We start from the raw sequence: 26,390 nt of genomic DNA, 5'->3' as shown, positions 1-26,390 counted from the left end.
CTGTGCCCCTTGTGAGACATGTCATTTAGAACAGCATGTTGGGATTCCAAGATACTGCCTTCTATATTACCCTAAAATATTCCCTCTACATTGGATCAATCTTTGGATTGAAATATGATTTATGTACGTTATATGAGAGAAATATATATTGGAAGCTGAAAACAATCTTGTGGGTTTCCAAATGGTTAGGTAATAGGAGAGTTTGTCCTTTTCTGTGATTGGCTGTACAGTGACCTTCCTATTTCTGTAAGTCATAGACCTTTGGTCAGCCCAACAACATCCAGGCCGCCAGCAATTCCAGACTTTTCAGTGGATAGGCTACTCTGTCTCGACGAACAAAGTTTGTCAGCAGAGATATCTCACTTTTTCTTCTTTTTTTTCCTTAATTTCTCTTTGGGACAGTTATGACTCAGCTAAGAAACAAAGCTGCTCTGACTAGTGTGTTTGCTCTGTGCTGCTTCATTATATTCCTGGTCCTGATCGTTAAAGATGTTTTTAAGAATCTAGTGGAAGACCAGATCAAAGAGGTAAGAATGAGCAGCATTGCCCGAGTTTCACACTGCAGAGGCCTCTTCATATGCTGCCTATATTTAAGATGTTTTGCCGATTTATGCAAAGATGATTTATGTAACGTGATAGAAAACTGTCAAAATATTTAACATCTGTGGTTCCAGGGTGAGAGTCTGTTGGTTTAACCTTGGCCTCCTCCCATTCATTAAGCAAGTTATAATGCAAGTGAGTAGTGGGGTCATGTCATGTAAACTGTGTGGAGCGAGATGGAGGTTGGGAAAACTAGGAGCCAGCATGAAGAAACCCTGCCTGAAATCTCTTCCAGCGTTGCCCGTGACGCCCCTGCAGCAATTGCCAGTACACCCTCTTCACAGTGGGGGTAGGGTCTGAAGCCGGCAGGGACATCTCCAGTCTCTATCTGCTCCCACCTCCTCCTATAAGAAAGAAGGTAGAGCGCTGTGAGCTGTTTTGAGAATGTGGCTGTTGTTGTGAAAAAGTGCGGGAGTTGTTTAATAGTTAACAGTATGTCCCAGTGACAAGTAAGAACAAAGGATTAGGGAGGCAAATGGAATGTTGGCCTTTATTGCAAGGGGGATGGAGTATAAAGATAGTGAAGTCTTCCTACAACTGTACTAGGTATTGATGGAACTGCCTTGTACTGACTTGTTACCAGTCTTGGTTCCTTATTTAAGGAGGAATATACTTACATTGGAAGCAGAGCAGATTCACTAGGCTGATTCCTGGGATGAAGGGATTGTCTTATGAGGAAGGATTGAACTTATACTCATTGGAGTTTAGAAGAATGAGAGGTCATCTTATTGAAGCATTTAAGATTTATGAGGGAGCTTGATAGGGTAGATGCTGAGAAGATGTTCTCCCTCACGGGGAAGTCTAAAACTAGGGACAATAGTTTAAAAATAAGCAGCCTGCTGAAGGAGAAACATCACCTGTACAGGGTTTACCTCAATGAGAAGTCATCACTATCCAAGCATGAGGCCTACCTAAACATCCGTGGGACTGTCCTGTGCAAGCTCAGAGAGATACAAAACACTTGGCTGATTCAGGAAGCAGATGAACTTCAGTCATACAAGATGCACTGCAGCATCTTACCAAGGATCCTTCAACAGCACCTTCCAAACTCGTGACCTCTACCATCTAGGAGGGCAAGGGCAGCAGACACATGGGAACACCACCACCTGGAAGTTCCCCTCCAAGTCACTCACCATCCTGACTTGGAAATATAGCGCTGTTCCTTTATTGTCGCTGGGTCAAAATCCTGGAACTCCCTCCCGAACAGCACTGTGCATGTACCTACACCACATGGACTGCAGCGGTTCAAGAAGGTAGCTCACCAGCACCTTCTCAAGGGGAGTTAGAGATGGCCACAAATGCTGGTCCAGCCATAGAAGCCCACACCCCATTAATGAATAATAATATTTTAAAAATGCCGATCAAAAAGACTGGAAGAGATTCTATGATGCTCTGAAATCTGTCTACCAGGCCCCAGTCTAATGGCTTATCACCAATCCTCAGTGCCGGTGGGTCAACACTGCTCACAGAAAAAACCCAAACTCTAGAAAGATGGGCCGAGCACTTTAACCACATCCTCAACTGGCTTTCATCTACCAATGAAGAAGCACCAACAGGTTACCATCAACTGCTCCCTTGATGACCTTCCCACACTGTTAGAAATAACAAATGTAATGAGACTCCAGGAGCTGATGCTATCCCACCTGATGTCTCCAAGGCTGGAGGTCAGTGCTTGGTCAAGAAGCTCACTGAACTCTTTCACACCATGTGGGATCAAGGAACCATCCTGTAAGAATACAAAGATGCCTCTGTCCACCTGTACAAGGGGAAAGGAACTCGCCAATCTTGAGATAATCATTGAGGAATCTCACTCCTCTCCACTGCCAGCAAAATCTTCAGGAGAATCCTTCTGAACTGCTTAGGGCAACATCCTGACCAGCATCTGCTGCCAGGGAGTGAGTCCGGTTTCAGAAAATGTCAAAGAACCGCTGATAAGGTGTTTGCAATTAGACAGCTCCAGGAGAAATGCCAGGAACAGAACACAGACGCTACACCGTGTGACATAGTCAGCCATAAGGGCCTTTGGAAGGTAATGGAGAAACTCAGCTTTGCTGAGAAATTCATCAGAATCTTTCAACAGTTCCATGATGACATGCTCACACGTGCCCTGGATGATGATGATTCTTCTGACCCATTCCTAGTGATTAATAGAGTTAAACAGGCATGTGTGCTCATGCCAACTCTATTCAGCATGTTTTTCTCTGCCATGCTCTCTGATGCCACCCATCGTAATCATGGCATCGAAATCCGCTATCACATGGATTGGAAGTTGCTCAATCTGAAGCAACACCTGGCAGAGACATACTTTGCAACTTCCTGTTTACCGATGACTATGCCGGCTCAGAGCAGATTATGCAATGTGGCATGGACTTCTCAATGCAAGTAATTTTAACTTGAGGGTATGATGTTAAATGGTTGATGTAAGTTTGGCTGCCGGTTCCTACCTCCCTCTCAATTGTCCTCCTCATTGACTTCAGTAGTTAATGGCCAGTTAATCTACAAGTGCCTTGTTTAACCCTAACACCAGAGTGAACATGAGCCCCTGAGTGTGGCTTCCTTTGAATGACAATAGGAGGAGATTGATGAGATTGTGGGATGTCTGCAGCATTCATTTTAGTCAAAGGGCAGATGTAAGGTGCCCCTAGGTAGCAGTGATCATATTATGATTGAATTTTACATTCAGTTTGAGGGAGAGAAGAGTGGGTCCAAAAGTAGTATTTTAAACTTAAATAAGAGCAATTATAAGGGCATGAAAGCAGAGCTAGCTAAAGTGAACTGGCAAATTAGGTTAAGAGATGGATTGATAGAGATGCAGTGGCAGACATTTAAAGGGATATTTCAGAAAACACAAACTAGATATATTACAACGAAAAAGAAAAATTCCAAGGGGAGGACCCACCATCTGTGTTTAACTGAGAAAGTTAAAGATAGCATAAAACTTAAAGAAAAGGCATATAATTGCACAAAGATGGGTAGCAGGTCAGAAGATTGGACATAACATTAAAAACAGTAGAGAATGACTAAAAGATTAATAAAGACGGAAAAATTAGAGTACGAGCAAAAGCTAGCTAGAAATATAAAACAGATAGTAAGAGTTTCTATAGATATTTAATAAAGCAAAGAGTTAACAAAGTGAATTTGATCCTATAGGAAGTGACTCTGGAGAATTAATAATGGAAAATAAAGAGATGGCAGCTGAACTGGACAGATATTTTGCATCGGTCTTCACCATAGAGGATACAAGTAACATCTCAGAAATAGCTGTAATCAGAAAATGGAAGGGAGGGAGGAACTCAGGAAAATTGTAATCACCAGGGAAGAAGTGGTTCTGTATAAATTGCTACACCTGCAGGCTGGCAAGTCCCTGAGTCCTGATGGACTTCATCCTTGGGTCTTAAAAGAAGTGGCGGGTGAGATAGTTGATGCAATGGTTTTAATTTTCCAAAATTCCCTTGCTTTAGGGAAGGTTCCATTAGATTGGAAAATAGTGAATGTAACTTCATTATTCAAAAAGGGAGGGAGACAGAAAGCAGTATAGTTATAGGCCAGTTAACTTAACATCTGTCATAGGGAAAATGTTAAAGGCTATTATTGAAGATGTTATAGCAAGACACTTGGAAAAATTCAAGGTAATCAGGCAGAGTCAACATGGTTTTGTGAAAGGGAAATCATATATAACCAAATTATTGGAGTTCTTTGAAGAAGTAACATGTGCTGTGGATGTGCTGTGCTAAAGGGGAAATGGTGGATGTACTATACTTAGATTTCCGGAAGGCATTTGATAAAGTGCCACATCAAAGGTTGTTGCAGAAAATAAAAGCTCATGGTGTAGGGGGTAACATATTAGCATGGATAGAAGCTTGGCTAGCTAACAGGAAGCAGAGAGTAGGCATAAATGGGTCTTTTTCTGGCTGGAAAGATGTAACAAGTGGTGTGCCACAGGGATCAGTGCTGGGGCCTCAACTTCTTACAATTTATATAAATGACTTGGATGAAAGTATGATTGCTATATTTGCTGATGACACAAATATAGGTAGGATAGTAAGATGTGAAGAGGAAATATGGAGGCTACAAAGAGATATAGATAGGTTAAGTGAGTGGGCGAAGACCGGGCAAACGGAATATAATGTAGGCAAATGTGAAATTGCCAATTTTGGCAGGAAGAATTAAAAAAAGCTTATTATCTAAATGGTGAGAGATTACTGTGTTCTGAGTTGCAGAGGGATCTGGGGGTCTTAGTGCATGAATCGCAAAAGGCTGGTATGCAGGTACAGCAAGTAATTAGGAAAGCTGGTAGAATGTTATCATTTATTGTGAGGGGAATTGACTACAAAGATAGTGAGATTATGCTTTAGTTATTCAGGGCATTGATGAGACCACATCTGGAATACTGTGTACAGTATTGGTCTCCTTATTTAAGGAAGGAGGTAAATGCGTTGGAAGCAGTTCAGAGAAGGTTTACTAGACTAATACCTGGAATGGGTGGGATGTCTTATGAGGAAAAGTTGGACAGACTAGGCTTGTTTAGAAGAGCAAAAGGTGATTTGATTGAAATCTTTAAGATTCTGAGGGGTCCTGACAGGGTGGATGTGGAGATGATGTTTCCTCTTATGGGAGAATCTAGAACTAGGGGTCACTGTTTAAAAATAAGGGCTTGCTCATTTAAGACAGAGATGACAAAGAATTTTTTTCTCAGAGAAGGTCCTGAGTCTTTGAAACTCTTCCTCAGAAGGCAGTGGAAGCAGAGTCTTAGGATATTTTTAATGCCGAGCTAGATAGATTCTTGATTAACAAGGGGGTGAAAGGCTACCAGGAGTAGACGGGAGGTTCCAATCAGATCAGCCATGATCTTATTAATTGGCAGAGCAGGCTTGAGGGACTGTGCAATCTATTCCTGCTCCTCATTCGTATGTTCATATACAGATACAAAAAGCAAGAACATGTATTTAAAAGTGCCTTCATAGAAACTGTGAAATCCCATGTTTTAATCAGATTATTGTGTTAACTTTAGGTTAGAAAATACAATAGCTCATGACATTCCACTTGAATTGAGTTGATGATCATCATATAAATGTTATTGTAAAGTATCTGAACTGATCTCTGCAGCACACAAAGCTGAAGTTGAACAGCGAGGCATATAAGAACTGGAAGGACCCCCCTGTCTCTGCTTACCTGCAATTCTACTTCTTCAATGTGGAAAACCAATTGCAAATATTACAGGGTGAGCGAGCCATCGTGAAACAACTTGGGCCGTACACATACAAGTAAGGGCCACAGTTACTGCTGCTCGATGACCAATCAATTGTCATATAAAGATAAGTACAGGTCCAGTTTCAATGCACTCTTGTAATTAAGATTACAACATCTGTAAAAAATCTGGATTTGTTCTTGACATTTTGGAGATTTCTGTTTTTAATGAATGATCATGCATGCTATATTCTGTTATGGTTGAGTCACGTTTCAAAGTTCTTAATGGCTCATTTAGTGGTTAATGACATTGAGAGAGTGCCAAGGAGATTTACCAGACTGGTTCCACACAAGAGGGATTTTAGCTACAAGGTTACCTTGGAGGATTGTTCTGGGATTGTTGTCCTTGGAGTAAACGAGATTGAGGGAAGATTTTGTTTTAATTATTCATTCACGGGATGTGGGTATCGCTGGCTGCGCCAGCATTTATTGCCCATCCCTAGTTGCCCTTGAGAAGGTGGTGGTGAGCTGCCTTCTTGAATCGCTGCAGTCCATGTGGTGTAGACACACCCACAGTTCTGTTAGGGAGGGAGTGCCAGGAATTTGACCCAATGATAGACATGCTCAAGATTATGGCAGGTTTGGATAAGATAGACAAAGAAAAGCTGTTCCCATTGGTTGATAGTACAAGGACTAAGGGACACAGGTTGAAAGTTTTGGGCAAAAGATGCAGGGGGATGGGAGAAAGCTTTTTTAAGCAGCGAGTGGTAATGACCTGGAACTCACTTCCCACAAGGCTGGTGGATCAATTATTTCACTTGGGGGAAATAAACTTGCAGGGCTATGGGGATCGAGCGGGGGAATGGGACTGACTAGATTGCTCTACAGTGAGCCAGCATGGACTCGATGGGCCAAATGACAGTGGCTGAAGCAGGGACTTTGCCGTCTGGCTCTTGGTTCCCCCCCCAGCCCCTCAGGCTTCTCTGTTGTGCAGCTGTAGCAGCGCCTGGTGCCAGCTCTCCTGCTCGCCCTTGCAGTCAGCGACCACGGCAAAGTACTCCCATTGTAGATGGTCACCAGACACCTATCCTTGGAGTAAGCCCTCCTTTTAATGTTGAAGCAACTGTTCAGGTGGACTGAATGCTTGGGAGTGCCTCCATTTCTTCTTGTTCTTATAGTAGTTGAGCCGGGCCAGCCACAGCTCTCTTTGAACTGTCGGTTATTGAGTAAGTTATCAGTGACTTCGGTCGTTATTCTCGTTAGATTTCAGCTTCCTCATTGTTCTGTTAATATTGGCAGGAAACTTGGTTTATGAACATGACTAAGGTAAAACTAAAGACATTATTTACATGGGGTGTGTTTAAACTACGTTTAAAGTCTGCCAATGCCATCGGCTGTAGAGATCTGCACATTGGGAGTTGGCAGCATTAGCACAATATAAAAGTGCTTCAAAATCTGAATCTATGAACATGCTCTACAAAGTTTAAAGTGAAGTTTAATAGTTTCTTTCATCAATATTCCCTGTGTCCTGTCCATTGCATTGTTGGTCAGTGATTCCGTTTATTGTATGGATTTGCTTCATAGAATCATTCTGGAGGAAATTGCAGGCCTGCATTACAAATGCAGCATACTCTGCCTTTTTGTTACTAAAAGAACCTCATACTTCTGTGTGTGTGTGTGTGTGTTTGTGTATGTGTGTGTGTTTGTATGTTTGTGCATGTGTGTGTATGTTTATGAGTGTGTTTGTGGTGTGCATGTGTTTGTGCACGTGTGTGTTTGTGTGTGTTTGTGCACGTGTATGTGTGTGTGCTTGTGCACATATGTATGCTTATTTATTAATGTATAGTTGTTAACACCTATCTAGTCAATTCTTCATCTTACACCCTCATGTTTTTGATTTATCACACTGTTTTTAGATGAGAAAAACCTCTTTTTAAAAATCTTTTCCACTCCCTAGTCGGGATTTTCATGGCGGGGCTGGGAATTCTCGCTGAAAGACAATGGACATTTTGCTGGGTTGCTAAATTTTCCATCCTGCCTGCGACGGATCCTGCCATGCGCGGGATCAGGAAATCCTGGCCACTGTTATTGCTGATTGGACATTTTATCCGAGCAAACCAAAGTATGCTATTTGGCAGACAAATCTGAATTCCTAAAATTAACTAAATTCAAGAAGTAATTACTGCATGTAACAGGAGTATTCTTTGAGTGATTGCATAGTATTTTCCCAGTAGTTGTCCCTTTTTATCTCGCTTTATCTTTTCCTCCTTTCCTCCTTCTCACTAACCACACCTCCATTTTGAGGTGCCCCCTCTCTCTTTCTTACCTGACAAGGCAGCCTGCTGCCTCTTCATTGCTAGAAGACCTCCTATTGGCCCTCCAGCTTCAAGATCCTACCCATTGTCCTTAATTGGACAGCGAACCCACCCTCTGGCCATTAATTGGTCAGTTTGGGGAAAATCACTGCCAGGTGACTGTTCTTCACACAGTGCAGGATTGTGACCCCCATTTGACCTGGACATCAGGGCCCAAACAAGCCCCAAATCCTGCCCTAAGATTGTAGATTTGGGTAAGGTTGACTTCAATCGGGTGAAACAGAAACTGTCCACAAAAAATGGATGAATCTGTTAATGGGTATATAGAATCCTGGTTAGACCACATCTGGAGTTATTGTGGGCAGTTCTTGACACACACCTTAGGAAGAATATATTGACTTTGGAGGGTGTGCAGGGTGGATTGACTAGAATGATATCTGGACTCCAAGGTTTAAGTTATGAGGGGAGATTAAACAAACTAGGGTTGTATTCCTTGGAATTTAGACTGTTAAGGGTTGATTTGGTTGGAGTTTTTAAAATATTAAGGGGAACAGATGGGGTAGATTGGGAGAAAATATATCCACTCAAGTCCAGAAATAGGGAACATAGTCTAAAATCAGACCTTTCAGGAGTGACATGAGATCTATGTGAAAAATGTGTTAAAAGTTTGGAACTCTCTTCCGCAATTGATGTTAAACCAATTGAATTTAATCGATTAATTTTAAACCTGAGTTTGATAAGATTTTTATTAACCAAAGGTATTACAAAATAGGAGAACGATGAGTTCATGAGGTGAGGTCACAGATCAGCCGTGATCTTATTAAATGGTGAAACAGGTTCAAGGGGCTGAATGGCCTCCTCCTGTTCCTATGTTCCTAAATGGCAGATTGTAAAAGATGGGATTTTGCTGGCAGTGGGAAGTCAGTGCAGAGAGGGATGCAGTTTGTGTTTTGCCTCCAATACTTTTAGTAGTTTGCGTTACTGGTAGATGTGTAATTAAATCTGCCTATAATTTAAGCCAACTAGTTAAGTAATTAAATAACTAAAACAAGGGTTTCTACAACTAATACCTTGTCAGTCTTTCCACCCCACCCCCACTAGAGCTGTACCTTGAGTGTCCTGCCATCCATTCTTAATTAGCACTTTTCTTAGATAATATCACCACCTTCAACACCTCTTTGATCCTTTTGTCTGTGACATCTTTTGATTATCTGCTCCTATCACTGCTTGCTTGTCCCTACAACCACCCCACCCTTAACTTCTCTCCCCCCGCCCCCACCTTAAACCAGCTTATATTTCACCCCTCTCCTAACCATACTTCAGTTCTGTTGAAGGGTCATGTGGACTCGAAACGTCAACTCTTTTCTTCTCCACCGATGCTGCCAGACCTGCTGAGTTTTTCCAGGTAATTCTGTTTTTGTTATATATAGGGATGGCAGGGCAGCTGGTATACCACAGCTGCAGCATGTGGGACTTTGTGAAGAGTGTTGGAAAGAGTCATATCTGAAGGCGATGTCTATATCTCAAGAAACTTCAGCTCAGTGTTGGAATTCGAGCTGTAGGCATTACAGGGCATCAGGGAGGGCAGATATTACCTGAATACTTTGCTCCAGGAGGCAGTCCCACCCATTAGGTTAGGAAGTAGTACAGGTGTGGTTAGTGTTCAGGGACAGTAGAGTGAGACTGTGAGCCAGGCAGGTAAGGGGATCCCCGATGCAGTGATAGAGGAGCCTTGCCTCTTTCCCTTATCAACAGGTACAAGGTGCCCACCTGGATGAGGCCAAAGTCTGCAGGGTGAATGAGAAAACTGACCACAGCACCATGGCAGAGGGGGCCATTCAAGTGGAGCAGGGGGGACAGTGGCATTGGCGTGGGGGGCGAAAAGGAATGTGGCAGTGGTAGGGGACGGTATGGTCAGCTGGATAAATGCTGTTCTCTACAGCTGTGACTGGGAGCTCTGAAGGTTTGTGTTGCCTGCCCTGCACCAGGTTAGAAGGACTTCTCCCCAAGGCTGGAGGTGAACTTGGAGTGGAAGGGGGCGGATCCAGTGATCGTGGCCTATGTAGGAACCAATAACATAGATAGAACTAGAAATGAGGTTCTGCTGAGAAAGAGTTAGGTTTCAAATTAAAACCTCGAAGGTAATAATCTCTGGATTATTAACTGAGCTTGTATTAATTAGCATGGGGTTGACCGAATCAAACAGAGAGGTAAATGTGTGGCTCAAAGAGTGGTGTGGAAATTCATGGACCACCGACAATGGAACTGAGGAAAAAGGGAGCCGATCCATTAGGACATGCACCACTTACATTGGGCTGGGACCTGTGTCCTGGTGAATTTGGGGAGCAATGCTGTGAGATGTGGGGTCTTTGGCGACGAGATCACAGATGTCAGTGACCATCTGCTTGAACAGTCACAGTCTAGTGTGGCACTGGGTTGTGGTTTTCTTCAGTTGGCTGTAGTACAAGTCCTGATAGTACTGATAGTCCCTGTGCCCTGCCAACTCATCTTTCCCCTCCCATACTCTCCTGATACCCCATCTGACCTTCCTGTGGAGAGTGTTGCTCCTCATCGCCACTGGGCTCAAAATCTGAAAGTTGTACCCCCATTGTTGCAGCCTTCCCTGTGCCTGGGTGGCCCTGCCAATGGTATTTGGCAGTCTTGCCCCCTGCTCCTCTGCCCCAGCAATGCCACGATGATGAAAACCCCCTGAACTGCCCAAGTGCTCACTGCCCACTCTCCCTGTCATCTGCGCTGAGCTGATGGCATCTGTTTCCCAATGGCTCTCCCCCTCTCTCTAACGTGGCCCAGATAATTCCCTCGAGCGGCCATGACAGACGCAAGGAAAAAGAATTGTTTACAACAGGACGTTCCAGTCTAACAGGTCTGTCCTGTGTTTATGTTCCATAAAAGCCCCTCCTTAATTTCATCCAATCCTATCACCATATCCTTCAATTCCTTTCTCCCTTAAATGCATTCTTTAAAAATTAGTTAATGATCTTGCAGTAGGCAAAACACAATTTGCTCTGTGTCAGGCAATACCTCCCAAACTTTTTCCCAGTGTGACCCCCTTTTAATGCTCCAGACTTTGCATGACCCCAGAGTGAGAATTGTGTGGGGTCAGGCGGTGGGTAGGTGGGGGTTGGTTTTCGAGAGTTGTTGATCTGGGCAGGGGCTTTATCTGCTGAGCAGGGGTGGGGGGTCTTCATGTGCTGCGTGAGAGGTGGGGTGGGAGTGAGGTTGAACGTGGTGGGAAGTGTTTAAATTGCAGGGTTTTTTTTAAAAGACAAACACCTACCTTTTCACAGGCTTTTTTTGCAGCAGCAATCAGGCCTCAAAGATCTGTCCATTAGGCCGCACCCACCAATAGAAAAAAAAGGGAGGGTTAAAAGGGGCTTCGCAGCTGTTAGCACTGAGTCTGAGCTCCAAGGCAGCCATTGCTGACTCGGAGCTCACAATCTCGCTGGGGGTCATGACCCACAGGTTGGGAAGCCCTGATGTAGAGAATTGGCGATATAAAACAGAGTCCCTTTATTCATCATGAGTTGAACAATGATGTCCATTTTAATATCTAGAATAAGACTGTGGCCTTAAATATTGCTGCTGCTTTTACGTTCAGATCAGTGGAAGGTGTCTTACATCTTATTTGTTCCTTATTTTCTCATATCAGAATGTTTAATTTTCCCAGCGTGATGAATATTATGGAGTGTTACCTAACGACCCCCAATCGATCTCATTTCAAACAGGCAGCCCAGGCACAGAATTAATGTGTCATTATTTGAAAATGACACAGTATCAGCTACTACTCACACAAGCTTCATGTTTGAACCAACAATGTCAGTAGGTGACCCAAGAAATGACCTTGTAACAACAATCAACATTCCACTTGTTGTAAGTAATAAAATTTAGTTATTGTTATATTTCAGGTAGAGACCAGTCATGTTTATTTTTAAAGAATCAAAATCCATGCATTTACTGAAAGAATGAAGCCACAAGATTCTACAGCTTAAAACAAATTCATTTTACTATACAAGAATCAAGTAAAACAAACACTACTAACTACACAGTCTTCGGAGCTACTTATACGTTACATTGAAAAGCACAATAAAACACAATCACGTATGCCTAAGTCTAAACTCCTCAACAGTACCGTCCCTTTTCCACAATGACTCCCACCAGAAAATCTTTAGATTCTTAGCAGGTTCTTGAAGTTCATCCGCTTTCGTGGATCAACTCCAAAGTTTTCCAAAGCTGCCTTGTGAGCTCTGGGACTTTCCAGCTCAAGCCTGAAAATCACTCGCAAATACTGCTTAGTGACTTCAACAGAATAATAACTCTATTCAAATAAATTAACTCTAATAGCTCTGTTTTAATAACATTAGTCTAATAACTCTATTCAAATAATTCTGTTTGAATAACTCTGTTCTAATAACTCAATTCTAATAACTCTATTCCAATAATTCTGTTCTAATAACTCACATCTAATAACTATATTCTAATAGCTCTGTTCAAATAGCTCTGTTCTAATAACTCTATTCTAATGACTCTATTCTAACAACTCTGTTCTAACTGTTCTAATAACTCTAGTCTAATAACAGTTCTAATAACTCTATTGTAATAAGATATTCTAACAGCTCTATTCTAATAATACTGTTCTAACTGTTTGAATAACTCTGTTCTAGTAACTCTGTTCGAATAACTCTGTTCTAATAACTGTGTTCAAATAACCCAATTCTAATAACTCTATTCTAATAGCCCTGTTCAAGTAACTCTGCTCTAATAACTCTGTTCTAATAACTGTGTTCAAATAACTCTAGTCTAATAACTCTATTCTAATAACTCTGTTCTTATAACTCTGTTCTAATAACTCTATGATATTAACTCTGTTCTAATAACTCCATTCTAATTCATTTATTCTAATAACTCCATTCAGATAACTCTGTTCTAATACCTCTAGTCTAATAATTCTGTTCTAATAACTTTATTCTAATAACTCAGTTCTAATAACTCTATTGTAACATCACTGTTCTAATTACTCTGTCCTCATAACTCTATTCTAATTACTCTAGTCAAATAACTCTAGTCTAATCACTCTGTTCTTATAACTCTAGTTTAAGAACTCTGTTCTAATAACACCATTCTAATAATTCTATTCTAATAACTCTGTTCTAATAACTCTGTTCTGACAACTCTATTGCAATAGCTCTGTTCTATTAACTGTATTCTACTAACTCTGTTCAAACACTCTACTCTAATAACTCTGTTCTAATAACTCTGTTCTAATTACTCTGTACAAATAACTCTATTCTAATAACACGAGTCCAGTAACTCTATTCGAATAACTCTAGTGTAAAAACTCTGTTCTAATAACTCTATTCAAATAACTCTGTTCTACCTCTATCTAATACCTTTATTCTAATAACTCTGCTTGAATAACTCTGTTCTGAGAACTCTATTCTAATAGCCCTGTTCTAGTAACTCGGCTCTAACAACTCTGTTCTAATAACGCTGTTCAAATAACTCTATTCTAATAACTCTATTCTAATAACACGAGTAAATAATTCTATTCTAATAACTCTAGTGTAAAAACTCTGTTCTAATAACTCTATTCAAATAACTCTGTTCTAACTCTAGTCTAATACCTTTATTCTAATAACTCTGCTTGAATAACTCTATTCTGAGAACTCTATTCTAATAGCCCTGTTCTAGTAACTCTGCTCTAATAACTCTGTTCTAATAACTAAGTTCTAATAACTCTATTCTAATAACCCTAGTCCAATAACTCTATTCTAATAACTCTGTTCTAATAACTCTATTCTACTCTCCCTGTTCTAAGTACTCTGTTCTAACAACTCTATTCTAATAACTCTGTTCCAATGGCTATGTTCTAATAGCTCTATTCTAATAACTAAGCTCTAATAACTCTATTCTAAAAACACGAGTCCAATAACTCTATTCTAGTAACTCTAATGTAAAAACTCTGTTCAATTAACTCTATTCAAATAACTCCGTTCTAATAAGTCAGTTCTAACTCCAATCTAATAATGCTATTCTAACAACTGTATTTTAACAACTGTATTCTAACAAATGTATTCTAACAACTCTATTCTAATAACTCTGTTCTAATAACTCTGTTCTAATGACTGTGTTCTAATAGCTCTATTATAATACCTAAGCTCTAATAACTCTATTCTAATAACACGAGTCCAATAACTCTATTCTAATAACTCTAATGTAAAAACTCTGTTCTAATAACTCTATTCAAATAACTCTGTTCTAACTCTAGTCTAATACCTTTATTCTAATAACTCTGCTTGAATAACTCTGTTCTGAGAACTCTATTCTAATAGCCCTGTTCTAGTAACTCTGCTCTAATAACTCTGTTCTAATAACTCTGTTCAAATAACTCTATTCTAACAACTCTATTCTAATAACCCGAGTCCAATAATTCTATTCTAATAACTCTAGTGTAAAAACTCTGTTCTACTAACTCTATTCAAATAAGTCTGTTCTAACTCTAGTCTAATACCTTTATTCTAATAACTCTGCTGGAATGACTCTGTTCTGAGAACTCTATTCTAATAGCCCTGTTCTAGTAACTCTGCTCTAATAACTCTGTTCTAAGAACTCCATTCTAATAACTCTATTCTAATAACTTGAGCGTAATGAAACTGTTCTAATAACTCTACTCTATTATCTCTAGACAAATAACTCCGTTCTATTAGCTCTGTTCTAACAACTCTGTTCTTACAACTCTATTCTAATAAATCTGTTCAATTAACTCTATTCTAATAACTCTATTCTAATAACTAAGTTCTAATAACTCTATTCTAATAACCCTAGTCCAATAAATGTATTCTAATAGCTCTGTTCTAATAACTCTATTCAAATAACTCCCTTTTATTAACTCTAATAACTCTCTTCTAATAACTCTGTTCTAAAAACTCTGTTCTAAAAACTCTGTTCTAATAACTCTCTTCTAATAACTCTCTTCTAATAACTCTCTTCTAATAACTCTGTTCTAAAAACTCTGTTCTAATAACTCTATTCTAATAACTCTCTTCTAATAACTCTGTTCTAAAAACTCTGTTCTAATAACTCTATTCTACTAAATCTAGACAAATAACTACCTTCTATTAGCTCTGTTCTAATATCTCTATTCTAATAACTCTGTTCCAATGACTGATTTCTAATAGCTCTAGTCTAATGACTAACCTCTAATAACTCTATACTAATAACACAAGCCCAATAACTCTATTCTAATAACTCTAATGTAAAAACTCTGTTCTAATAACTCTATTCAAATAACTCTGTTCTAACTCTAGTCTAATACCTTTATTCTAATAACTCTGCATTAATAACTCTATTCTGAGAACTCTATTCTAATAGCCTTGTTCTAGTAACTCTGCTCTAATAACTCTGCTCTAATAATTAAGTTCTAATAACTCTATTCTAATAACCCTAGTCCAATAACTCTATTCTAATAACTCTGTTCTAATAACTCTGTTCTAATAACTCTATTCTAATAAATCTGTTCTAACAACTCTATTCTAATAACTCTCTTCTAATAACTCTGTTCTAATAACTCTGTTTCAAAATGTCTGTTCTAAAACTCTTGTCTAATAACTCTAGTCTAAAAATTCTGTTCTAATAACTCTGTTCCAATAATGCTGTTCTAATAACTCTAGTCTAATGACTGTATTCTAATAACTCTGATCTAAGAACTCTATTCTAATAACTTTGTTCTAAAAACTCTTTTTTAATAACTCTATACTAATAACTCTGTTCTAATAACTCTGTTATACTAACTCTCTTCTAACTCTTGTCCAATAAATCTATTCTACGAACTCTGTTCTAACACTCTACTCTAATAACTCTGTTCTAATAACTCTGTTCTAATAACTCTGTTCTAATAGTTCTGTTCTAAGAACTCTGTTCTAATAACTCTATTCTAATAACTCTAGCCTAATGAATCTGTTCTAATAACTCTATTCTATTAACTCTAGACAAATAACTCCGTTCTATTAGCTCTGTTCTAACAACTCTGTTCTAACAATTCTATTCTAATAAATCTGCTCTAATACCTCTGTTCTAATAACTCTATTCTACTATCCCTGTTCTAAGTACTCTGTTCTAACATCTCTATTCTAATAACACTTTTCCAATGACTGTGTTCTAATAGCTCTATTCTAATAACTAAGCTCTAATAACTCTATTCTAATAAAATGAGTCCAATAACTCTATTCTAATAACTCTAATGTAAAAACTCTGTTCAAATAACTCTATTCACATAACTCTGTTCTAATAACTCAGTTCTAACTCCAATCTAACAATGCTATTCTAACAACTGTATTCTAACAACTGTATTCTAACAACTGTATTCTAACAACTCTATTCTAATAACTCTGTTCTAATAACTCTATTCTAATAACTGTTCTAATAAAACTATTCTTGTAACTCTGTTCTAATAGCTCTGTTCTATCTCTAGTCTAATAACTCTGTTCTAAGAACTCTAGTCGAAGAACTCTGTTCTAATAACTCTAGCCAGATAACTCTATTCTAATTACTCTGTTCTAATAACTCTCTTCTAACTCTTGTCCAATAAATCTATCTCTGTTCTAACAGCTCTATTCTAATAACTCTGTTCTAATAACTCCATTCTAAGAACTCTATTATAATAACTCTAGCCTAATGAATCTGTTCTAACAACTCTCTTCTAATAAATCTGCTCTAATAACTCTGTTCTAATCAATCTATTCTTGTAACCATGCTCTAATAGCTCTGTTCTAACTCTAGTCTAATAACTCTTTTCTAAGAACTCTAGTCAAAGAACTCTGTTCTAATAACTCTAGTCAAATAACTCCATTCTAATAACTCTGTTCTAATAACTCTCTTCTAACTCTTGTCCAATAAATCTATTCTACTAACTCTGTTCTCACTCTCTGTTCTAATAACTCAGTTCTAATAACTCTATTCAGATAACTCTAGCCTAATGAATCTGTTCTAATAATTCAATTCTATTAACTCTAGTGTAAAAACTCTGTTCTAATAACTCTATTCAAATAGCTCTGTTCTGAGAACTCTATTCTAATAGCCCTGTTCTAGTAACTCTGCTCTAATAACTCTGTTCTAATAACTCTGTTCAAATAACTCTATTCTAATAACTCTGTTCTAATAACTAAGTTCTAATAACTCTATTCTAATAACCCTAGTCCAATAACTCTATTCTAATAACTCTGCTCTAATAACTCTGTTCAAATAACTCCATTTTATTAATTCTGTTCTAATAACTCTATTCTAATAAATCTGTTCTAAAAACTCATTTCTAATAACACTGTTTCAAAAACTCTGTTCTAAAACTCTTGTCAAATAACTCTAGTCTAAAAACTCTGATCTAAGAACTCTATTCTAACTCTTGTCCAATAAATCTATTCTACTAACTCTGTTGTAACACTCTACTCTAATAACCCTATTCTAATAATTCTGTTCTAATAACTCTGTTCTAAGAACTCCATTCTAATAACTCTATTCTATTAACTCTAGACAAATAACTCCATTCTATTAGCTCTGTTATAACAACTCTATTCTAATAAATCTGCTCTAATAACTCTGTTCTAATAACTCTATTCTACTAACCCTGTTCTAAGTACTCTGTTCTAACAACTCTATTTTAATAACTCTGTTCCAATGACTGTGTTCTAATAACTCTGTTCTAATAACTCTGTTCTAATAATTCTGTTCTACTAACTCTCTTCTAACTCTTGTCCAATAAATCTATTCTACTAACTCTGTTCTGACACTCTATGCAAATAAATCTGTTCTCAGAACTCTGTTCTAATAACTCTATTCTAATAACTCTAGCCTATTGAATCTGTTCCAATAACTCTATTCTACTAAATCTAGGCAAATAACTCCCTTCTATTAGCCCTGTTCTAATAACTCTGTTCAAATAACTCTGTTCCAATGACTGTGTTTTATTAGCTCTAGTCTAATAACTAACCTCTTATAACTCTATTCTAATAACACGAGTCCAATAACTCTATTCTAATAACTCTAATGTAAAAATACTGTTCTAATAACTCTATTCAAATAACTCTGTTCTAACTCTAGTCTAATACCTTTATTCTAATAACTCTGCTTGAACAACTCTATTCTGAGAACGCTATTCTAATAGCCCTGTTCTAGTAACTCTGCTCTAATAACTCTGTTCTAATAACTAAGTCCTAATAACTCTATTCTAATAACCCTAGTCCAATAACTCTATTCTAATAACTCTGTTCTAATAATTCTGTTCTAATAACTCCATTTTATTAACTCTTTTTTAATGACTATATTCTAATAAATCTGTTGTAACAACTCTATTCTAATAACTCTCTTCTAATAACTCTCTTCTAATAACTCTCTTCTAATAACTCTGTTCTAAAAACTCTGTTCTAATAACTCTGTTTCAAGAACTCTGTTCTAAAACTCTTGTCTAATAACTCTAGTCTAAAAACTCTGTTCTAATAACTCTGTTCCAATAGTGCTGTTCTAATAACTCTAGTCTAATAACTGTATTCTAATAACTCTGATCTAAGAACACTATTCTAATAACTCTGTTCTAATAACTCTGTTTCAAGAACTCTGTTCTGATAACTCTATACCATTAACTCTGTTCTAATAATTCTGTTCTAATAACTCTATTCCAACTCTTTTTCAATAAATCTATTCTACTAACTCTGTTCTAGCACTCTACTCTAATAACTATTCTAATAACTCTGTTCTAATAACTCTGTTCTAAGAACACCATTCTAATAACTCTATTCTAATAACCTTAGCCTAATGAATCTGTTCTAATAACTCTATTCTATTAACTCTAGACAAATAACTCCGTTCTATTAGCTCTGTTCTAACAACTCTGTTCTAACAACTCGATTCTAATAAATCTGCTCTAAGAACTCTGTTCTAATAACTCTGTTCTAATAATTCTGTTCTAAAAACTCTGTTCTAATAACTCTATTCAAATAACTCCCTTTTATTAACTCTGTTCTAATAACTCTATTCTAATAAATCTGTTCTAACAACTCTATTCTAATAACTCTCTTCTAATAACTCTGTTCTAAAAACTCTGTTCTAATAACTCTATTCTAATAACTCTCTTCTAATAACTCTGTTCTAAAAACTCTGTTCTAATAACTCTATTCTACTAAATCTAGACAAATAACTACCTTCTATTAGCTCTGTTCTAATATCTCTATTCTAATAACTCTGTTCCAATGACTGATTTCTAATAGCTCTAGTCTAATGACTAACCTCTAATAACTCTATACTAATAACACAAGCCCAATAACTCTATTCTAATAACTCTAATGTAAAAACTCTGTTCTAATAACTCTATTCAAATAACTCTGTTCTAACTCTAGTCTAATACCTTTATTCTAATAACTCTGCATTAATAACTCTATTCTAAGAACTCTATTCTAATAGCCTTGTTCTAGTAACTCTGCTCTAATAACTCTATTCTAATAACCCTAGTCCAATAACTCCATTCTAATAACTCTGTTCTAATAACTCTGTTCTAATAACTCTATTCTAATAAATCTGTTCTAACAACTGTATTCTAATAACTCTCTTCTAATAAATCTGTTTTAAAACTCTGTTCTAATAACTCTCTTTCAAAAACTCTGTTCTAAAACTCTTGTCTAATAAATCTAGTCTAAAAACTCTGTTTTAATAACTCTGTTCCAATAATGCTGTTCTAATAACTCTAGTCTAATAACTGTATTCTAATAACTCTGATCTAAGAACTCTATTCTAATAACTCTGTTTTAAAAACTCGATACTATTAACTCCGTTCTAATAACTCTCTTCTAACTCTTGTCCAATAAATCTATTCTACTAACTCTGTTCTAACACTCTACTCTAATAACTCTATTCTAATAACTCTGTTCTAAGAACTCTAGCCTAATGAATCTGTTCTAATAACTCTATTCTATTAACTATTCTATTAACTCTAGACAAATAACTCCGTTCTATTAGCTCTGTTCTAACAACTCTATTCTAATAAATCTGCTCTAATAACTCTGTTCTAATAACTCTATTCCACTATCCCTGTTCTAAGTACTCTGTTCTAACAACTCTATTCTAATAACTCTATTCCAATGACTGTGTTCTAATAACTCTGTTCTAATAATTCTGTTCTAATAACTCTCTTCTAACTCTTGTCCAATAAATCTATTCTACTAACTCTGTTCTGACACTCTATGCAAATAAATCTGTTCTCAGAACTCTGTTCTAATAACTCTCACCTATTGAATCTGTTCCAATAACTCTATTCTACTAAATCTAGACAAATAACTCCCTTCTATTAACTCTGTTTTAATAACTCAATTCTAATAATTCTGTTCCAATGACTGTGTTCTAATAGCTCTAGTCTAATAACTAACCTCTAATAACTCTATTGCAATAACACGAGCCCAATAACTCTATTCTATTAACTCCAATGTAAAAACACTGTTCTAATAACTCTATTCAAGTAACTCTGTTCTAACTCTAGTCTAATACCTTTATTCTAATAACTCTGCTTGAATAACTCTATTCTGAGAACGCTATTCTAATAGCCCTGCTCTAGTAACTCTGCTCTAATAACTCTGCTCTAATAACTAAGTTCTAATAACTCTATTCTAATAACCTTATTCTAATAACTCTGTTCTAATAACTCCATTTTATTAACTCTGTTTTAATAAGTCTATTCTAATAATTCTGTTCTAACAACTCTATTCTAATAACTCTGTTCTAAAAACTCTGTTCTAATAACTCTGTTTCAAAATCTCTGTTCTAAAACTCTTGTCTAATAACTCTAGTCTAAAAATTCTGTTCTAATAACTCTGTTCCAATAATGCTGTTCTAATAACTCTAGTCTAATGACTGTATTCTAATAACTCTGATCTAAGAACTCTATTCTAATAACTTTGTTCTAAAAACTCTTTTTTAATAACTCTATACTAATAACTCTGTTCTAATAATTCTGTTCTAATAACTCTCTTCTAACTCTTGTCCAATAAATCTATTCTATTAACTCTGTTCTGACACTCTATGCAAATAAATCTGTTCTCAGAACTCTGTTCTAATAACTCTATTCTAATAACTCTAGCCTATTGAATCTGTTGTAATAACTCTATTCTACTAAATCAAGACAAATAACTCCCTTCTATTAGCTCTGTTCTAATAACTCTATTCTAATAACTCTGTTCCAATGACTGTGTTCTAATAGCTCTAGTCTAATAACTAACCTCTAATAATTCTATACTAATAACACAAGCCCAATAACTCTATTCTAATAATTCTAATGTAAAAACTTTGTTCTAATAACTCTATTCAAATAACTCTCTTCTAACTCTAGTCTAATACCTTTATTCTAATAACTCTGCTTGAATAACTTTGTTCTGAGAAACCTATTCTAATAGCCCTGTTCTAGTAACTCTGCTCTAATAACTCTGTTCTAATAACTAAGTTCTAATAACTCTATTCTAATAACCCTAGTCCAATAACTCTATGCTAATAACTCTGTTCTAATAACTATGTTCTAATAACTGCATTTTATTAACTCTATTTTATTAACTCTATTCTAATAACTCTCTTCTAATAAATCTGTTCTAAAAACTCTGTTCTAATAACTCTCTTTCAAAAACTCTGTTCTAAAACTCTTGTCTAATAACTCTAGTCTAAAAACTCTGTTTTAATAACTCTGTTCCAATAGTGCTGTTCTAATAACTCTAGTCTAATAACTGTATTCTAATAACTCTGATCTAAGAACTCTATTCTAATAACTCTTTTTTAAAAACTCTGTTCTAATAACTCTATAATAATGACTCTGTTTCAAGAACTCTGTTCCGATAACTCTATACCATTAACTCTGTTCTAATAACTCTCTTCTAACTCTTGTCCAATAAATCTATTCTACTAACTCTGTTCTAACACTCTACTCTAATAACTCTATTCTAATAACTCTGTTCTGAGAACTCCGTTCTAATAACTCCAGCCTAATGAATCTGTTCAAATAACTCTATTCTATTAACTCTAGACAAATAACTCCGTTCCATTAGCTCTGTTCTAACAACTCTGTTCTAACAACTCTATTCTAATAAATCTGCTCTAATAACTCTTTTCTAATAACTCTATTCTACTATCCCTGTTTTAAGTACTCTGTTCTAACAACTCTATTCTAATAACTCTGTTCCAATGACTGTGTTCTAATAACTCTATACTAATAACTCTGTTCTAATAATTCTGTTCTAATAACTCTCTTCTAACTCTTGTCCAATAAATGTATTCTACTAACTCTGTTCTGACACTCTATGCAAATAAATCTGTTCTCAGAACTCTGTTCTAATAACTCTATTCAAATAGTTCTGTTCTAACTCTAGTCTAATACCTTTATTCTAATAACTCTGCTCTAATAACTCTGTTCTGAGAATTCTATTCTAATAGCCCTGTTCTAGTAACTCTGCTCTAATAACTCTGCTCTAATAACTCTCTTCTAATAACTCTGTTCAAATAACTCTATTCTAATAACTCTATTCTAATAACTCTATTCTAATAACTAAGTTCTAATAACTCTATTCTAATAATCCTAGTCCAATAACTCTATTCTAATAACTCTGTTCTAATAACTCTGTTCAAATAACTCCAGTTTATTAATTCTGTTCTAATAACTCTATTCTGATAAATCTGTTCTAACAACTCAATTCGAATAACTCTCTTCTAATAACTCTGTTCTAAAAACTCTGTTCTAATAACTCTGTTTCAAAATCTCTGTTCTAAAACTCTCGTCGAATATCTCTAGTCTAAAAACTCTGTTCTAATAATTCTATTCTAATAACTCTAGCCTATTGAATCTGTTCTAATAACTCTATTCTACTAAATCTAGACAAATAACTCCCTTCTATGAGCTCTGTTCTAATAACTCTATTCTAATAACTATGTTACAATGACTGTGTTCTAATAGCTCTATTCTAATAACTAAGCTCTAATAACTCTATTCTAATAACATGAGTCAAATAATGCTATTCTAATAACTCTAGTGTAAAAACTCTGTTCTAATAACTCTATTCAATTAACTCTGTTCTAACTCTAGTCTAATACCATTATTCTAATAAGTCTGCTTGAATAACTCTGTTCTAAGAACTCTATTCTAATAGCCCTGTTCTAGTAACTCTGCTCTAATAACTCTGTTCTAATAACTAAGTTCTAATACCTCTATTCTAATAACCCTAGTCCAATAACTCTATTCTAATAACTCTGTTCTAATAACTCCATTTTATTAACTCTGTTCTAATAACTTTATTCTAATAAATCTGTTCTAACAACTCTATTCTAGTAACTCTCTTCTAATAACTCTGTTCTAAAAACTCTGTTCTAATAACTCTGTTTCAAGGACTCTGTTCTAAAACTCTTGTCTAATATCTCTAATCTAAAAACTCTGTTCTAATAATTCTGTTCCAATAATGCTGTTCTAATAACTCTAGTCTAATAACTGTATTCTAATAACTCTGATCTAAGAACTCTATTGTAATAACTCGGTTTTAAAAACTCATTTCTAATAACTCTATAATAATAACTCTGTACTAATAACTCTGTTATAATAACTCTCTTCTAACTCTTGCCCAATAAATCTATTCTACGAACTCTGTTCTAACACTCTACTCTAATAACTCTGTTCTAATAACTCTGTTCAAATAACTCTATTCTAATAACTCTATTCTAATAACCCAAGTCCAATAATTCTATTCTAACAACTCTAGTGTAAAAACTCTGTTCTAATAACTCTATTCAAATAACTCTGTTCTAACTCTAGTCTAATACCATTATTCTAATAAGTCTGCTTGAATAACTCTGTTCTAAGAATTCTATTCTAATAGCCCTGTTCTATTAACTCTGCCCTAATAACTCTGTTCTAATAAATAAGTTCTAATAACTCTATTCTAATATTATAATAATCTATTCTACGAACTCTGTTCTAACACTCTACTCTAATAACTCTGTTCTAATAACTCTGTTCAAATAACTCTATTCTAATAACTCTATTCTAATAACCCTAGTCCAATAACTCTATTCTAATAACTCTGTTCTAATAACTAAGTTCTAAAAACTCTGTTCGAATAACCCTAGTCCAATAACTATTCTAATAACTCTCTTCTAATAACTCTGTTCTAACTCTAATCTAAAACCATTATTCTAATAACTCTGCTTGAATAACTCCGTTCTAAGAACTCTATTCTAATAGCCCTGTTCTATTAACTCTGCTCTAATAACTCTGTTCTAATAACTAAGTTCTAAAAACTCTATTTTAATAACCCTAGTCCAATAACTATTCTAATAACTCTTTTCTAATAACTCCATTTTATTAACTCTGTTCAAATAACTTTATTCTAATAAATCTGTTCTAACAACTCTATTCTAATAACTCTCTTCTAATAACTGTGTTCTAAAAACTCTGTTCAAATAACTCTGTTTCAAGAACTCTGTTCTAAAACTCTTGTCTAATAACTCTAATCTAAAAATTCTGTTCTAATAATTCTGTTCCAATAATCCTGTTCTAATAACTCTATTCTAATAACTCTCTTCTAATAACTGTGTTCTAAAAACTCTGTTCTAATAACTCTGTTTCAAGAACTCTGTTCTAAAACACTTGTCTAATAACTCTAATCTAAAAATTCTGTTCTAATAATTCTGTTCCAATAATGCTGTTCTAATAACTCTAGTCTAATAACTGTATTCTAATAACTCTGATCTAAGAACTCTATTCTAATAACTCAGTTCTAAAAACTCTGTTCTAATAACTCTATTCTAATAACTCTGTTCTAAGAACTCTGTTCTAATAACTCTATTCTACTAACTCTAGCCTAATGAATCTGTTCTAATAGCTCTATTCTATTAACTCTAGACAAATAACTCCGTTCTCTGTTCTAACAACTCTGTTCTAACAACTCGATTCTAATGAATCTGCTCTAATAACTCTGTTCTAATAACTCTATTCTACTATCCATGTACTAAGTACTCTGTTGTAACAACTCTATTCTAATAACTCTGATCCAATGACTGTATTGTAATACCTAAGCTCTATTAACTCTATTCTAATAAGACGAGTCCAATAACACTATTCTAATAACTCTAATGTAAAAACTCTGTTCTAATAACTCTATTCAATTAACTCTGTTCTAACTCTAGTCTAATACCATTATTCTAATAAGTCTGCTTGAATAACTCTGTTCTAAGAACTCTATTCTAATAGCCCTGTTCTAGTAACTCTGCTCTAATAACTCTGTTCTAATAACTAAGTTCTAATACCTCTATTCTAATAACCCTAGTCCAATAACTCTATCCTAATAACTCTGTTCTAATAACTCCATTTTATTAACTCTGTTCTAATAACTTTATTCTAATAAATCTGTTCTAACAACTCTATTCTAGTAACTCTCTTCTAATAACTCTGTTCTAAAAACTCTGTTCTAATAACTCTGTTTCAAGGACTCTGTTCTAAAACTCTTGTCTAATATCTCTAGTCTAAAAACTCTGTTCTAATAATTCTGTTCCAATAATGCTGTTCTAATAACTCTAGTCTAATAACTGTATTCTAATAACTCTGATCTAAGAACTCTATTGTAATAACTCGGTTTTAAAAACTCATTTCTAATAACTCTATAATAATAACTCTGTACTAATAACTCTGTTATAATAACTCTCTTCTAACTCTTGCCCAATAAATCTATTCTACGAACTCTGTTCTAACACTCTACTCTAATAACTCTGTTCTAATAACTCTGTTCAAATAACTCTATTCTAATAACTCTATTCTAATAACCCAAGTCCAATAATTCTATTCTAACAACTCTAGTGTAAAAACTCTGTTCTAATAACTCTATTCAAATAACTCTGTTCTAACTCTAGTCTAATACCATTATTCTAATAAGTCTGCTTGAATAACTCTGTTCTAAGAATTCTATTCTAATAGCCCTGTTCTAGTAACTCTGCTCAAATAACTCTGTTCTAATAACTAAGTTCTAATAACTCTATTCTAATATTATAATAATAATCTATTCTACGAACTCTGTTCTAACACTCTACTCTAATAACTCTGTTCTAATAACTCTGTTCAAATAACTCTATTCTAATAACTCTATTCTAATAACCCTAGTCCAATAACTCTATTCTAATAACTCTGTTCTAATAACTAAGTTCTAAAAACTCTGTTCGAATAATCCTAGTCCAATAACTATTCTAATAACTCTCTTCTAATAACTCTGTTCT

General features: G+C 35.6%; 1 protein-coding gene across 2 annotated transcripts in view; it reads left to right on the top strand.

The window, feature by feature from the left end:
- Nucleotides 1–254: 254 nt before the first annotated feature.
- Nucleotides 255–26,390, top strand: part of LOC144691470 (lysosome membrane protein 2-like) — a 151,005-nt gene continuing 124,869 nt past the window's right edge. For both annotated transcript variants that reach the window (XM_078559581.1, XM_078559580.1), the window contains exons 1-3: nt 255–527; nt 5,707–5,864; nt 11,849–11,993. In XM_078559581.1, the coding sequence (XP_078415707.1) occupies nt 405–527; nt 5,707–5,864; nt 11,849–11,993 (426 nt within the window). In that variant the 5' untranslated portion in view covers nt 255–404. The remainder of the gene's footprint in view (nt 528–5,706; nt 5,865–11,848; nt 11,994–26,390) is intronic.

The sequence above is a fragment of the Cetorhinus maximus genome, chromosome 16 (genome assembly GCF_964194155.1).
Source record: "Cetorhinus maximus chromosome 16, sCetMax3.hap1.1, whole genome shotgun sequence".
NCBI classification, from domain to species: domain Eukaryota; kingdom Metazoa; phylum Chordata; class Chondrichthyes; order Lamniformes; family Cetorhinidae; genus Cetorhinus; species Cetorhinus maximus.
The sequence above is the reverse complement of the archived record's forward strand: the minus strand, read 5'-3'. Positions and strand labels throughout refer to the sequence as shown.